The sequence below is a fragment of the Capricornis sumatraensis genome, chromosome 15, assembly GCF_032405125.1.
Source record: "Capricornis sumatraensis isolate serow.1 chromosome 15, serow.2, whole genome shotgun sequence".
NCBI classification, from domain to species: domain Eukaryota; kingdom Metazoa; phylum Chordata; class Mammalia; order Artiodactyla; family Bovidae; genus Capricornis; species Capricornis sumatraensis.
Window position 1 is genome coordinate 42,039,396 of NC_091083.1, and position 16,631 is coordinate 42,056,026.

At 47.3% G+C, this 16,631-nt stretch overlaps 1 protein-coding gene across 1 annotated transcript in view; it reads left to right on the forward strand.

Moving 5' to 3' along the window:
* SLC24A3 (solute carrier family 24 member 3) overlaps positions 1 to 16,631 on the forward strand; it is a 424,483-nt gene that overhangs the window by 59,769 nt on the left and 348,083 nt on the right. Inside the window, exon 2 of the mRNA XM_068987406.1 lies at positions 11,432 to 11,560. Within this exon, the coding sequence (XP_068843507.1) occupies positions 11,432 to 11,560 (129 nt within the window). The remainder of the gene's footprint in view (positions 1 to 11,431; positions 11,561 to 16,631) is intronic.

The window sequence follows — 16,631 nt, forward strand, 5'->3', positions numbered from 1 at the left end:
GACTAGATGGACCTTTGTTGGCAAAGTAATGTTTCTGCTTTTTAATATGCTGTCTAGGTTGGTCGTAACTTTTCTTCCAAGGAGCAAGCGTCTTTTAATTTCATGGCTGCAGTCACCATCTGCAGTGATTTTGGAGCCCCAAAAAACAAAGTCTGTCACTGTTTCCATTGTTTCCCCATCTATTTCCCATGAAGTGATGTGACCAGATGCCATGATCTTAGTTTCCTGAATATTGAGTTTTAAGCCAACCTTTTCACTCTCCTCTTTCATCAAGAGGCTCTTTAGTTCTTCTTCACTTCCTACCATAAGGGTGATGTCATTTGCATATCTGAGGTAATTGATATTTCTCCTGGCAATCTTCATTCCAGCTTGTGCTTCATCCAGTCCAGCATTTCTCATGATGTACTCTGCATATAAGTTAAATAAGCAGGGTGACAATATATAGCCTTGACGTACTCCTTTCCCTATTTGGAACCAGTCTGTTGTTCCATGTCTAGTTCTAACTGTTGCTTCCTGACCTGCATACAGATTTCTGAAGAGGCAGGTCAGGTGGTCTGGTATTCCCATCTCTTTCAGAATTGTCCACAGTTTGTTGTGGTCCACACAGTCAAAGGCTTTGGCATCAATAAAGCAGAAGTAGATGTTTTTCTGGAACTCTCTTGCTTTTTTGATGATCTGATGGATGTTGGCAATTTGATCTCTGGTTCCTCTGCCTTTTCTAAAGCCAGCTTGAACATCTGGAAATACACGGTTCACGTATTGCTGAAGCCTGGCTTGGAGAATTTTAAGCATTACTTTACTAGCGTGTGAGATGAGTGCAATTGTGTGCTAGTTTGAACATTCTTTGGCATTGCCTTTCTTTGGGATTGGAATGAAAACTGACCTTTTCCTGTCCTGTGGCCACTGCTGAGTTTTCCAAATTTGCTGGCATATTGAGTGCAGTACTTTCACAGCATCATCTTTCAGGATTTGAAATAGCTCAACTGTAATTCCATCACCTCCGCTAGATTTGTTCATAGTGATGCTTCCTAAGGCCCACTTGACTTCGCATTTCAGGCTGTCTTGCTCTAGGTGAGTGATCACACCGTCGTGATTATCTGGCTCATGAAGATCTTTTTTGTATTGTTCTGTGTATTCTTGCCACCTCTTCTTAATATCTTCTGCTTCTGTTTGGTCTGTGCCATTTCTGTCCTTCATTGAGCCCATCTTTGCATGAAATGTTCCCTTGGCATCTTTAATTTTCTTGAACAGATCTCTTTCTCATACTGTAATGTATGCTTTGTATATACTTACATGTAAGCCTTATATCTAATTTTGTGTTTCTAAACTTTTCTGTTTAAAAGAGGGACCTCCACATTACATAAACTTCACCTATGACCGAGGATGAGATGTCTGGATGGCATCACAGACTCAATGGACGTGAGTCTGAGTGAACTCTGGGGTATGGTGATGGACAGGGAGGCCTGGTGTGCTGCGATTCATGGGGTCACAAAGAGTCGGACATGACTGAGCGACTGAACTGAACTGAACTGTACTGAACAGCTCTCACAAAACCTGGATCCACCCCTGATTTTTATGTATCAAGAAACATAAATCTGAGGAAGAAAATAATGATTTAGTAATAGAGCAATCATAAAGATTTAATAAAAACAATAATAAAGATTTAATAATCAGTTCAGTTCAGTCAACTCAGTCGTGTCCAACTCTTTGCAGTCCCCAGACTGCCACACGCCTGTCCTCCCTGTCCATTGCCAATTCCTGAAGTTTACTCAAACTCATGTCCATTGAGTCGGTGATGCATCCAACCATCTCATCCTCTTTTGGCCCCTTCTCTTCCCGCCTTCGATCTTTTGCAGCATCAGGGTCTTTTCAAATGAGTCAGCTCTTCACATCAGGTGGCCAAAGTTTTGGAGTTTCAGCTTCAGCATCGGTCCTTCCAGTGAATATTCAGGATTGATTTCCTTTAGGATGGACTGGTTGGATCTCCTTGCTGTCCGAGGGACTTATGTATCAAGAAACATAAATTTGAGGAAGAAAGTAAAGATATAGCAATAGAGCAATCATAAAGATTTAATAAGAGCAATAATAAAGATTTAATAAGAGCAATAATAAAGATTTAACAATAGGGCAATAATAAAGAATAAAATAGAGCAAAACATTTCAATTTTACTAAAGTATATGATTATTGATACTGTTATGTTCTATGAGAACTATTTTATTGAGGACAATGTGATTGAATATTTTAAAATCATTTTTGAAGATACTAGTTTCATAGTTTGAGATACAGCCAATTGAAAGTCAGTTTATTTTAATTAAAGATTCAGTTTAGTATTGACTTTATGGGCTGTCCTAACTTAAATAGATAAGTCACTAAGATACACAGATCCAAATGGGGAAAAACATCATAAGCCTTACCTACTAAATCAAGACATTAATTTTTCCATCTCATCTACCAATTATGCAAAGACTTCTTGTTCACAACTTCTCACTTTTTCTGGTTTCAATCAATTAATCATGCTACTTTTCAGAAGGTGTTGAATTTACATATTTTTAACAAATGGATTCAAAACTCATTGAAACTCTGTGTGTGTGGAATGTTTTTAATCAGGTAACATAATTCTGCATCTTTGTTTTAAGGTAGAAAATATGATTGTTTTAGATGCCGCTGATTTCTATCATTTCTGGAAGGCAACACAGTTTCTTGATATTTGTTTTCAAAATGTTCTATCCTTAGAAAAGATTTCTCTAGGAAAGTAGGTACTTTTTCACCTGATGGTTAAAATGCCGCCTTGAAGGGTGCGTGTGTGTGTTTTCTGAAAATATCTAGCAAATGCATACTTAGCTGTTGGCTACAGTCGTCTCAGAAAAGGTCGGCATATTTGTAGCTGTTGTCTTTTTATAAGAGAAATGCATAATTCATCTTTAAGTTCAACAGTTTCAAAGAGTTCTTTGCCAAATGATAATGAACATCCAGATTGTTTAAAAAGATTTCATGATCATGCCCCCATCTCGTTTCAAAATAGTATAAAAGTTTTACTGTCTCAAACAATATCTGTAAGTCTGCTTCTCTGAGTGTATCTAAAGGGCACTTTGCTTGATGCTCTGAGAGCAAGACCATCGCCTGCCACCTGCAGAAGCTGATAGTGCCCTTCTATTATGTTAATTATGGGACATGCTGGCACCTGGGCTCAGTGGGGGTGCTACTGTCAGCCAGCATTTATAAATATTAAATATGCATTTTTCTTATTTTTAAATTGGCATGTAATACAGTTGTGGGGGTTCTCATCTTTTCTTCCCACTCTTTAATAAGTCATGCAGCCCATCCTCCTGGGGTATACGACTCTACCCTATATTTTATAAAATCCAAGCTCAAGGACTTTAGTGGAGGGATTATTCAAACCTTTCAGTTTTCAGATGCAGCAACTGAGCTAAAGTGATTTCACTTTTCCAAGAGCCCACAGCTAGGAACAGATCTGGCCACAGATGCCCAAGGTAGTGAATCCTGTGACCAGAAGTCCAGCTCCTGGGGTCCTTGGAATGTATCTGTTTGCTTTAGTTAGTAGGGAAGTGGGGAAGAAGGGAGCTGTTTTGAAAAGAGGAAGCTTTGAAACCCAGCTGCCTAGACCTGATCTTCTTTCTCAAGCAGGTATGGAGGAAGTGGGGCTTCCGAGGTGGTGCTAGTGGTAGAGAACCTGCCTGCCAGTGCAGGAGACATGGGAGACGTGAGTTGGATCCCTGGGTTGGGAAGATACCCTGGAGGAGGGCATGGCTACCCACTCCAATATCCTTGCCTGGAGAATCCCAGGGACACAGGAGCCTGGTGGATGATAGGTTCGTAGGTTTGCAAAGAGTCGGACATGACTGAAGCGACTTAGCATGCATGCGTGCATGGAGGAAGTGTCTCAGGGCGGCCAGCTTGCATCTTGGATGCCAGAGCACGTCTCCTGCAGGGGCTTGTGCTCAATGAGGGGGTCCTTCTCGATCCCTGGGGACTTAGAGGTGGAGAGATCGTGCCGAGTGCTGTCCTGGGAACTGGAAGGTGCTCAGCCGTCCCTGTCTGTGAACAAATGGGAAAGGAAAGACTCAACCCAGCACCAGGCTGCAGAGCCAACCAGACCTGAGTGTGCACACGAATCACCTGTTTAAACTCAGAGCCTCCCTGGAGGTCTGATTCCGCATCTCTAACAAGCTCCCAGGGGATGCTGAGGTGGCTGGTTCAGGGACCACACATTGGGTTTTGTCCAGGAACCTCAAACACTTGGACTCTTTTTTAGGTTTGCCACTAAAATTCCCAGGTCTGTCATTTAAATTTAGCCCTGTATCAATGGGCATGACCCACAAAGGGTGATGTAGAATCACTGGGGGCCTTTCCTGGGGATGCTGTGATGACTCCCCAGTCCTACCAGGTGGGGCTTTGAGTGAAGCTCTGTGACAGTGTGGTTGTTGGGAGGGTGTGTGGGCTGGGCTGCGAGGGGTTGGAGTCAGGAGGGAAGGGGAGACACTACAGCCATCAGGACTTTGTGGGGAGAGATGGCTGGACCTGCCCATTCCCCTCCTGTGGGTGGATTTGCACGGGGAGTGATCACAGGACCAGCCTCTTTGGATGCAGGACTTGACTGGACAGCACACATCTGACCACCCAGCCCAGAGCCCTGGCATCTTGCTCCTGTTCTCCATCGTGGCCCCAGCAGCACTGGGCAGGGACCCTCTGCCCACACCCTACAGCCTCCCTCTGCATCTTACATTTGGAACCATTGTCTTTTGGCTAGTAACACTTGAAGCTGTTTACTGGGGCCTGGGATCAGCAGCCCAGCCTCCTCTGTGCCCTGTGCGGAGCCCGGCTCTGCTCCATCTAGTGCTGTGTTTCTTGTAAGCCCCAGGAGATGCTATCGCCACTGCTGGCTGAGCGCTGTGTGTGGGAGCCCTGCAGAGGATAGGCATCGGTGGAAGGGCCCGCGTCCCTGGAGCAGGTGGCCAGGGGTTGCTGTCCCCTCTTCCCATCAGTTGTTCAGTTGCTCAGTCATGTCCAACTTTTGCGACCCCATGGACTGTAGCATGCCAAGCTCCCCTGTCCTTCACCATCTCCTGGCGCTTGCTCAAACTCATGTCCATTGAGTCAGTGATACCATATCCATCTCATCCTCTGTCATTCCCTTTTCCTCCTGCCTTCAATCTTTCCCAGCATCAGGGTCTTTTCTAATGAGTCAGCTCTTTGCATCAGGTGGCCAAAGTATTGGAGTTTTGGCATCACTCCTTCCAATGAATATTCAGGATTTATTTCCTTTAGGATTAACTGGTTTGATCTCCTTGCTGTCCAAGTGACTCTCAAGAGTCTTCTCCAACACGCCTGTTCAAAAGCATCAATTCTGTGCTCAGCCTTCTTTCCTGTCAGAAGGACCAAGAAACCTCAACTTTCCATGGGGTTTCTCTGTTGAAGTGGGGGTGTGGTGCCTTGATACTGGAATTCGTTTTAAGTGCAGCCTGGCTTGTGATCACCATCGTGCAACCAGGGCACAGGAGATGGGCGCCCGCTGGACAGGGCACCTGGACACCAGAGAGAGGAGAGGTTTAAATGGAGGTCGTGGCCTTCTCTGTCTTTCTGGAAGCTTTGAGGCCATGGAGGGGCCAACGTCCAGGCCATAAAGCCTCCGGTTTCTTCCTTTCCTGGTGGGTATGGTGGGCTCTTAGCTCTCCACAGTCAGTTCTCCTTTCCAAGGACCAAGGGCCCTGCAGAGCCATACTTGTCTTCCGGCTGCAGAAGTTGGTGTGAAGATCCTCATGCAGAGGCCAGCCCCACCCCCAGCCCCCCATTCAACCACAGAGGGTGAGGACCACGGTGGGTGGGGAGCAGGAAGGGGGCTGCTAGGAGAGGGTGCAGGGGAGTCTGCAGAAGGCGGTCCTGGGGCTGCAGGCTGATGCAAACCCGCCTTTGACCCCGGGGTGAAGACCCGGGGCGCCCAGAGTGGAGACAGCTGTGTAAACCGCAGGGTGGGGTATTTATAGCTCAGCGGGGCCAGCCCTGTGGCCATGGGCTCTGTCTCTTGTTCTGTTCACCGAGTTTCCTGGACACGCTGTCCTCAGGGTCGCATGAGGCTCTCTGCAAGACTCCATGTCTCCACTCGCTGTCCGGAGCCTTCTGGGTATTTCTCTCCATCCCTGTTTTCAAGAAGAAATGCTGTGTCCTGGTTCTGGGGCAGGGGAGAGTTAATACGTTCCATCAAGGGGGCCTGCTGACCCCCGGAGGCCACTTCCCTGGGCTCCTGAGCCCCGGGCTGAGATGGGACATGCACGCCTGGCCTTTGGAGTTGAATCTGGGTTGGGGTCCCAGCTGGCTGCTTTATCCCACCAGTGAAAGGGGTGAAGCCCCAGGGAGACTGTGGAGGGAGAAGGGGCAGGATGGTGGTCGGGCACCTGGGCAGGAGGCTGGGGGATGGTTCTCATGCTGCTGCAGCAAACCCTCATCTGAAAGGGGTCCTCCCCTCCTGGGAGCGGGGGTGGCGGTAGCCCTACCTCTCTGCCGCTTAGGGCCCTATTTGGGTGAGGAAAAGTGTTGTATTTATTTAGTCTTAGGGTGAAGCTGAGGGGTCTGGGGAACCCGAGGAAACCCATTCTTTGGGGGTCAGGACTCCTTGGGCTTTCCAGGCCCTGGTCACAGAGGGGAGGAAGGGGAGGAGAAGAGAGAGAGACCGAGAGCACACAGCTCGTAATGGAAACTTGGCTTCCAGCCCCATGCTCCTTTGTTAATGCCTGTGCTTGAGTCTCGGGTCGGGAACCCCTTTCCTCCGGCAGGTACGCTGAGCTAGCTCCACGGCCCACTCCTGTCCTGCTGCTCCGAGCTGGTGACACGGGACATGTGAGCCTGCTGCCTCCCTCTTCACCCTCCCCCACCCCGTCCTTGATTAATTAGGTCAGCTCGTAACTTCCAGGGCCTGGCAGGAGGAGCCAGGAACACGGTGGAGGGGGGCCAAGGGGTTTTGTTGACGTTGCTCAAGCGTAGCTTCATGGAGCAGCAGCCCCTGCAGAGCGGAGACGTCCAGGGAAGCCAGGGGTGAGGAGGGGAGAGAAGCGGGCACCTCCCCAAAGCCCTCCGCCTTCCCCACTGGCCACCTGCCCCTGCTCCCTGAATCTGAGACTATAACCCTCCATGTCATGACCAAGAGACTGGCTGAGTCTTTGAGAAATCCACATTGAGCTGAGCATCCTACATCCAGTGGGGTTCAGGACCATTTTCTTTTATGTGTGTGATGCTTTCTTTCCCATGATGCTCCTGCCTCATCACTGGTCCTAAGAGTTTCTGGGGGAAGGAGACCCCATGAGATGGTCTCACCTGTTATAAGGTTCAGGCTGCACCATGCTTCTGTCTTGCGGTAGCTGAGTAACACGGCCAGATGGATTTCGTCCTCTCCAGGGATCTACCAAGAAGGTGGCCTTTGAGGATCCCCAGACCTGGGTTCAGATCCCTGTTTTGTTCCTCTTTGCTTGCTCTGTGGGCAAGTCTTTTAACCTCTTTGTGCTTAGATTTCCTTATTTGCAATCGGAGTTAACAGTTCTAAAAGAAGGCTGTTGAGATGAAACATAGCGAAGAATGGAAAGTTGTTTGCACAAAATAGACACTCAATAAATGGCTGTTGTGATGACTGTTAGCTGGTGGTAGATGTGGCCGTGGGTTGGTTCTGAGTTTAGGCAGATCACTTCTACTCTAACTTGTTTACTCCAGAGGAAGGTTGACCTGAGAACTAACTGCCTCTTCCTACCTCTTCAGCAATTTTGTGAGGACAGAGAAAATGGGGTGTCATATTGTCACATGTGGTCCTCAGTGGGAAGTGAGTGAACACAGTGCTTTTTTTTCATCACTGTTATGTTCTCAGACTCTGGTCTCTGCATCCGTGTATCAGTGGTCAGTGCTCAAATATATTTTTGTTGAGATTAAAGTTTGTAGATTTTGGAATCCAGAGGCACTGCCTTAATAGTCTCTGATTCCTGAAGCTATTGAATCATCGTGTAAAAAAATCCTCTCATTTTCTGCTACAATAGCTGGCTTTATTTTTACATCTCTTAATTGGTATCAGCTTTTCTCTCAGAATTACAGAACTATGGAAATTTGGCCTGAGAAAGAACTTTGGAAGTCACTGGAAGGGATGCTCTTGCTTCTTTGCAGAATGTTGGAGTCTTCCTGAATGTTAGGATTGCAGCTCCGCAGGACACTTTTCTTTGACCCAGGTTATGAGAGCAGAGAGCCCACTCTGTTGGTCTCATGTAGGCGGAACGATGCCCCTGGCATCCTGCCTGCATCACTTGTCCTCACATCTTTGGTACAACTTTCGGCACCTGTGTCTAATTATCTAAGGCCATTTACTGGGTACCAGAGTCCATCTTGATTGGAAGTGCCAGGGAATGAACATCCCCTGGGAATAGCCTTCATTCACCCCATGGCAAACCAAGAGCAGGTGGGTAAATACCCCAGCTCCCTCACCCTCTGGGTGTCTGAGTTGCATACCTACACTGTCCCCTAGAGCTTTCCAGAGGGGTCCAGCTCTAGTTCACGCATTTTAGCTTCAGACTTGAAACACACCTCCTCCGGCTGGCTCCCCACCCTGCTCCATTGCCCTGTCCCCCGTGGGTGCTTCCTGGGATCACCGCCCCCAGGTAAACTACCTGTGCTCAAGTCTCTGTCCTCAGGGGCTGCTTCTCTGGAAACCCAGCCTGAGACGAACGAGGTGTCTTTCTTCACATTCTGAGATTGTTTAGGATAATATGGTATTTTAAGTCTGCTTATTGAATGTTGAGGCCACTGACCTTTTTCCTTTTTTATGAATTTTTGCAATATTTTTTCTCTGCTTGTCACTATTCTTAATCCTAAGAATTAACTATTTAGGTAAACCAGACTGTACAAGTGTCTCACTTTGACCTTGAAATATCTTTAGGATTGTCTTCACAGTTATGGTTAAACTGATATATCTGGTCACCATGTAGGTATTTTGTATTTTAGTCTTAAGTTATGGTTTATTCTAGTTGGGCTGTGTATGCTAGTTTTTTTTTTGCTTCTCTGTGTAGCACGTGGGATCTTAGTTCGCCAACCAGGGGTTGAACCCACAGCCCCTGCCTTAGAAACACAGAGTCGAGAGAGAGAGAGAGAGAGAGAATAAACATAGGGGCTCTCTGGCTAACGTGTAAAGTTGTAATCAGCTGCTTGATAAATTTACACGTGGGAGCAGGTTCCAGTTGATTGAGGAAGACCTCAGTGCATGAGCTGCAGGCTTATATGTGTCCTATTGGCTTACGTGAGATGCCCACATGCACTGTGATTTCCAGAAACTTCCACGAGTCTTACTGTATCCATTCACCAAGTGGGAATGGTGACTCCAACATGAACTTCCTGAGCACCTACTCTGAGCCAGCAGTGATTCGGTGTCAGAGAGACAGCAGTGAACCCAGGAGACAGTGATCAGGCTCTGTCTTTCTTTCCAGAGCAGTGTCACGAGGTTCCAGTTACATAATGAAAGTGACATCATTTGAGAAACTAGAATTACCATGGAAATAGAGGAGAGGGTATGATGCCCTTCAACTCTTCACTGACCATTTCAGAACACTAGGTTGGTGTGACTGGGTGGGGCCCAGCCTCTGGCCTTTTGTAAAGGCCACTGGTCCCATGAATTAGACTCTTTGCTTTTTCTTACATCCATTTTCTAACCACAGCAACTCTGGACACTCAAGAGGTAGCCAAAGCTTCATGTCATGTCTTTCTTGGGTTCCAAACCACTAGAGAGAGCCATCTGCGTGCTGTTTCCAAAATCTAAGGACTCTCTGAGGCCCTGCTCTGTTGTTATTTTACATTTGTCCTACATGATTTAAAAAAAATTTTGTTACATGATTTGTCCATAGTGGTCAAGGCCATTGGGAACTCTGTCCTTTTTGAAATTCTCTTTTTGCGTACCTTCTGTAACGCCACTTCCCTTGCTCTTTTCTTTCTTTTCATGATCTTTTGCTGAAGGCTTTGACTCTACTTTCTCTGGAGGAATGCTGAGTTTCCCATGGTTTCTTCTTCCATTTCCTTCTCTTTAGGAAATCCCATTCATACACTTGCCATATGCTTCCCTGCTTGTTTATGGTTTTCCTGATGTTCTCGGTAGCTGAACTGTTGCCCTGCAGTGTCTGCACTCACATTATCCGGGCAGCACACCACCCTGTGGATGGTCCACGGACACTTCAGATTCAACACATCCTGAGCAGAAGGCACCACATTGTCCCCAGCGTGTCCCTCCGTGTCTGTTCTTTGTCCTGACACTTCCATCTTCATGGACGTCTCAGTTGGAGACCTCAGCCCTACTCATGCATTCAGTGATCAGCTTTCCCCTGGTTCATGCTCTTCATCTCATGTTTGTGGAAATCTTGTTATGTGGGATTCACTAGCCTAGGCTCTGGGTATGCTGACATGGTGTCTTAGCCTGGGTGATCCAAGAAGCAGATCCTGAGCAGGAGTTCAATTGCAGGTGCTTTATTTGGGAGGTGATTCAAGGAAATACTGAATATAAATATCTTCTTTGTTTTTGTTTTGGCCTCACCACATGGCTTGTTAATCTTAGTTCCACCATCAGGAATTGAACCTGGGCCCCAGCAGTGAAAGTGCAGAGAGAATCCTAACCACTAGACCACCAGGGAATTCCCTTCAAAGACATACAGGTTGGGGACCAGATGCTGGTGAGCAGGAGCCAGTCTAACTGACTTAGTGGACCCAACTGGGCCCTTTCTTTTCCTAAGTCCATGTTCAGTGAGGTCACATTGGTAGCTTGAAATTGGACATGGTGAGAATTTAATTTACACCATGGACATTGACCAGTGGCTACAAATCAGGACTTTTCCTACAGAGAACTGGTTGTCCAGCATTTCTCAGCATGTCACTGGGGGCACAGAATTAAGAGGGAATGCATGCATGCTTAGTCGCTTCAGTCGTGTCTGACTCTCTGCGATCCCATGGACTGTAGCCCACCAGGCTCCTCTGTCCATGGGATTCTCCCGGCAGGAACACTGGAGTGGGTTGTCATTTCCTCGTCCAGGAAGACAGGGAAGGACAACAGCTAATAAAGCCTGATTTATCAGGAAAGTCACCCTGAAGACATCTGGAGAGTCATCCCAGTGGAGTAGACTGGGATCTGGATTAGAACACACACGTCAGTCATCCCCCCCGGAGCAGTGAGGTGCTTATACACTGCCCCCTAGCAGTCATTGGCTGAGGGCTGCCGCTGGGGGCCTGGCAGGATCCAGCACTGGAGAAGCCCCCTGGAGTTAGAGACGGGATGCTGAGCGTAGCGGTCAGAGGTGTCAGGGCTGTTGGCGGGCCTGAGCGCTGATGGCTGAGGGCGCTGGGCACCCAGTGTGGGCAAGAGTCACACCAGCTCTCAGTGATGTGTGGCTGTGGTCTCTTTCTCCCTAGACCTGAACTTCATGGACTTCATCGGGCAAGAGACACAGTGGACCGTGGGGAGGAAGTTAATGCAGGTGAATGACTCGCTGACTTCAGAAGATGCAGGACCGCGGAGCAGCAAGAACTGCACTGAACCAGGTAAGATGACGGGCGCACTGGGGCCTTTAACCTGGGGACGGGGCTACTGGCAGGAAGGGCCGGATCTGGGGTTTTCCTCTGAGTTCTGATCCAGAGAGACTCTGAGGACATTTAGGGGCAGGTGTCTAAGAAATGCAAAGGCAAGATCCCAGGGGGACAATTCAGGTGTGTTTCCACCTCTGTGTTTGTTCCCTTGGGCGGTGGGGGAGAAGGTGAGTCAAAGTCCTGGTCTAAAATATGGATGCTGGTGCCATCCCAAGGGGCATCAAGCCAGGAGCAGGTGGGTGAGGATGTCCTGTGGTCATCTTCACTTTGATGCCTGGAGTCCTCTCTGCCTGATTTTTAAGCGAGAGCCTTGTTTCTGTCACAGTAAAGGTACAGGTGGTGGACCAGACCCTCACCTCTGATGCTGAGCTTGGAGGAAATGGATGTTCACGTGTCAGCAGTTATATTTGATAGAATGAATAGAATGTGCCTTTCCTCCGAACATTTCACCTCTAATGTTTTTGAACTTTCAAGAGAAAACTAACAGAAGGGGATCAAAGGGACTTGAACTCAGCTCAGCCAGACTTTGGCCAAGGCAGGTGGCCTCTGGACAGATGAAGTCTGCTTGTTTAGACCGGGCGGCAGCCACCCTGTCTGGAAAGGGCCAGAGAGCAAATATGTTAGGCTTTGAAGACCTGATACTGTGTCTATAGTATATGTTTATTATTTAATTTTATTTTTAATTAGAGGCCAATTACTTTACAATACTATGATGGTTTCTGCCACACATCAACACGAATTGGCCATAGGTGTACATGTGTCCCCTTCCTCCTGAACCTCCCTCCCCATCCTGCCTCTCCAGACTGTCACAGAGCAGCAGTGAAACATGTACATTGCTGTGTGTAAAATGGAGAGCCAGCGGGGGTTTGCTGTATGCTGCAGGGAACCCACAGCCAGTGCTCTGTCTGTAAGACATTTTTAAAGATTTTTATAATCTTTATAATCTTTAAAAATTAAAAAAAAAAAAATTTAGCTAACGGGATGGTCTGGCCCTCTGGCCATATTGTCAGCCCTGACATGGAGTTCTCAGATGTCTTGTGGGCGGGGCGGGGGTGGTTCTTCCTTCCTTATGTGGTGGAGTCTTGGGCCTACATGCAAACGCTGGCCTCATTTTAAGCATCAGCCTAGATGGACATATACAGTCTTCATTGCAGCCCAAAGAACCTTAGCCCTCAAGTTACAGAAGGTGAAATTGTGTGTCTGTACTTTTCTTGGGAAGGTGGAGAGGTTCCCTTTCTGATGGCTGAAAAGAACTAAAAATAGATTACCTTTCCCTGCCAAAAAACAGCCTGCAACCTGACATAATCTATATTCCTTAAGCTGGAGAATTCAAGGGTCCCTGTGGCTGTTATGTAGCACTCTGAAAGAATACCCTTCACTGAAGCACGTGGGGGCTGCGTGAGCTACAAGTGAAAGCCGGGTTGAAGGTTTACGTGCCATTACCATGTGGACAGAGCTGCATGTCTCCTGGGAGGTGGGCTTCTGTGGGGGCCTGGCCCAAGGGGCGTGGCAGGGATGCTTCGGGTCACTGCTATGCTGGTAACCCTGTTTGCCGATCGGGTCTTACAGTCAAAGGTATATCAGCATCTTTTTGCAATGAGAATGCGGGCAGTGACTGGGACGTCAGGAGACAGGAGATTCAGTTCTAGGAGCCCAGCCTTGCCATGGGCACACCTTTGGATGCAAGAGAATGGCGTCAGACAAAGTACAGAGCCCTGCTCTGGGACTGGGGTCTGGCTCTGTGCAGGGCCAAGTAATGGAAGCTTCTGTTCCCTGGAGTTGGGACCGTGTGTCGGGGGAGATGGTGCTGGCTCGCTGTGAGTGGCATTGCTGACTGTTTCAAAAAATGCGTTTCTCAGAGTGACAGGTGTAAAAGAATAAGGTGCATGAAATGCCATCGTGAGACAGGAATGACTCAGCTCACAGGCAGAACAGATGTCCAGCTAAGAAGAGCTGAAGCCAGCACCTGTTGGTGTTGGCAAGAAAGTGGGGGTGCAGGGCAAGGAGGAGAGGAGAGATTCCGAGGGGCAACAGTGGTGGGGAATGGCAACAAATAAGAGCTCCCCGTCCTGCAGCTCCAGTGCAGGCTGGGCAGCAGCCTTCTGGACCGGCCTCCTTCCTGTCCACGATGGCGTCACAGAGCAGGGCACTCACGGCTCCCAGGGATGGTGTCAGGGCTCCCTCTGTGCCCAGCACTGAGTGTCCACATGGGGACTTGAGCGTAGGGGCAGCCGGTGTGGCCAAGGGAAGCACAGTATCAGGGTCACAGGTGGGAGTTAACTTGGCTCTTGGTGTGAAGTGTGCTTGGTGCTCTCTGATGTCACCAGGATTCTCAGGCTGTGTCCTCGGAACCCCTGGCTGGAGACGCCATCGGAATGAAATTGACTGGGAGACTGGCGATGGGTTGACATGTGTTCTGGTTGTGGAAACAGTTGAGGGATGGGGCTGGCTGGCTTGCTTCCTCACTTGGGAAGCAGACCTAGTTTAACCCTCTGTCCCTTCCATTGCATGAGTGCAGAATAGGAACTCACAAACTCTTCCACCCCTAAGACACCAGGTCCAGTTCCCCTTAGTAAGTCCCTGCTTTGTGTTCCCAGAATTCCTACTGCACTCCCCATCCTTTTATCCCTCTTCCATCCATGTTCCTCCCTCCCCCTCTCCCTTCCCTGCTCCCTCTCTTTGATAACCAGGAGGCCAGAGCACAGTCCAGGGGATAGCCAGGATCCCTGGCCCATTGGACAGTGGCTGTGCTATCTTTGTGGGTGTGGCGAGCTTGATATGGCTCACTTTTCATAGGACAGCTGCCACTTTAAAGACATGTAAGGGACTTCCCTGGTGGCATAGTGGGTAAGATTCCATCTGCTGATGCAGGGGACCCAGGTTTGACCCCTGGTCAGGGAAGATACCGCATGCCGTGGAGCAACCTGTGAGCTCCCACTACTGAGCCCACCCACCTAGAGCCTGTGCTCCGCAACAGAAGAAGCCCCCACAATGAGTAGCCCAAGCATGGCAGCAAAGAGTAGCCCCTGCTCACTGCAACTAGAGGAAGCCCATGAGGCAATGAAGACTCAGTGTAGTCATAAATAAATTAATAACATTAAAAAGACATCTAAGATTTTTTTTAAATGTTTCTCTTCCCTGCCCCTTCTAAGACATGGTTTTGGTGAAAATTTGTAATTTTTTCCTCCAGATCTGTATGAAAAAGACTGAGGTCCAAGCTCTAATTTTTCTGTCATCATTCCAGCCCTCTGAGAATTTTTAAATTTGTTTTCTTAGCCTGACATTGCCAATCTCATCTCGAGCCCGGAAACATTGTCTTTTGGCAAATAACACTTGAAACTGTTTACTCAGATGAACTATTATGAGAAATTTAACTTTGAATGAATTCAATCCATGGAAAATTAAGTCAGCTAAATGTAATACTGAGGGTGGTAGACAACTGTAGCAGAGAGGGATTCTTGGGAATGTGTGTTGGTACACTTTGCAGAATTTTATTCTACACTTTGCAGTCTGCCTCCAGAAAAAAAAAATCTATCATCTTTTGGTTTTTAGTTCTTTGATATTTTAAGGAAATGAGCTTTTCCTCAGAGTGCCTCTTTCAAAGAAACTTGGGAAGAAGGAAGCTATTTAAAATGAAAGCCTTTGGTGTGGGCATCACTCTGAGATGACTGCATTTCCCCTTTTAAAAAAATTTATTGGAATATAGTCGATTTGCTATGTTGTGTTAGTTTCAGGTGTACAGCAAAGTGGTTCAGTTACATATACATATACACATCCCTTTTCAGATTCTTTCCTCGTGTAGTTGTCACAGAATATTGAGTAGTTCCCTGCGCTGTACACTAGGACCTTGTGGGTTATCTGTCTTATAATAAGGGTCGATATGTTCATCCCAAGCTCCCAATTTATCCCTTCCCCTGCATTTTTCTGTTGATAGCTGTAAGTTTGCTTTTGACATCTGAAGGTCTGTCTCTGTTTCCATTTTCTTCTGATAAAGGGCTCAGCTCCCTCTCTCTGCCTGACTTGTTGGGTTTGAGGTCTCTGGGCACAGGGAAGCCACCTTGAGCCTTTGCTTCAGGACAGAGGCCGGCAGGCACTGACCCCATGGGGCTGTGCAAGAGGCGTTACTGGATCAGGTGGCTGTTTACTGGAATGGCCAGAAACCACAGAGTCCAAGAGTCAAATCTGAACTCTCCTGGAGGAGGGAAGTCAGGTCAGGATGGGAGAAGCAGTTCAGCGGGAAGTCCAAAGGTAGGTGTGGACCATGAACAGAACCTGGGGGCCAGGCTCAGATGCACAAGCAAGTGAAGGCTGGTTCAGCTTGCAGGTCGTGTACACACGGAGGGTTGGGATCCTCGTTTTTGAGTTTAAACCATAACATCAGGGTCAGCTGGTTTAATACCACGAGACTGGATATGACCCATCTACAAAGCACGAAAGGTCCAAATCTCTCACCATTTACATAAAGAAAAAAATGAATGACCTGCCTGAGGTCACAGGGCTTTTCCAGAAGCAGAGCAGGGCCCCTAGCTGTCCCACATGGATAATCAATGCATATCGATAATTATCTAGAAAATCTGCCACTTGCATCATTTAGAAGAACATGGTCCTGTAGAAATGTAATGCAAGCTACAGGTGTAATTTTGAGATTCCTAGTAGCTACATTAAAACCTTTCCATAAAAGGAAACAGATGAAGTTAATTTAATACTATAGTTTCTTTAACCAAATATTTCCATAATATGAGGAATGACAATTTTCAATCGCCTTAATGTTTTATCCCTGAGTTTGAACCCAGGAAACAACTAAGATTATTTTTAAAAGTCTTAAAATGTATACTTCATTGGACTAGCTCGTATAACAGTTCTCTAACTTCTCTCTGCAGTTGTAATTTTCATAATGATTTAAACAATAGCTGTGGACATTCTTAAGTGGAACACCTTGGAAACCCATTGTGATCTGCTCTTCAATTTTAATCAAGTTCTTTACTGAATTAGGGCAACAGTAGCGGCTGTAACAAGTAAGTCCTTC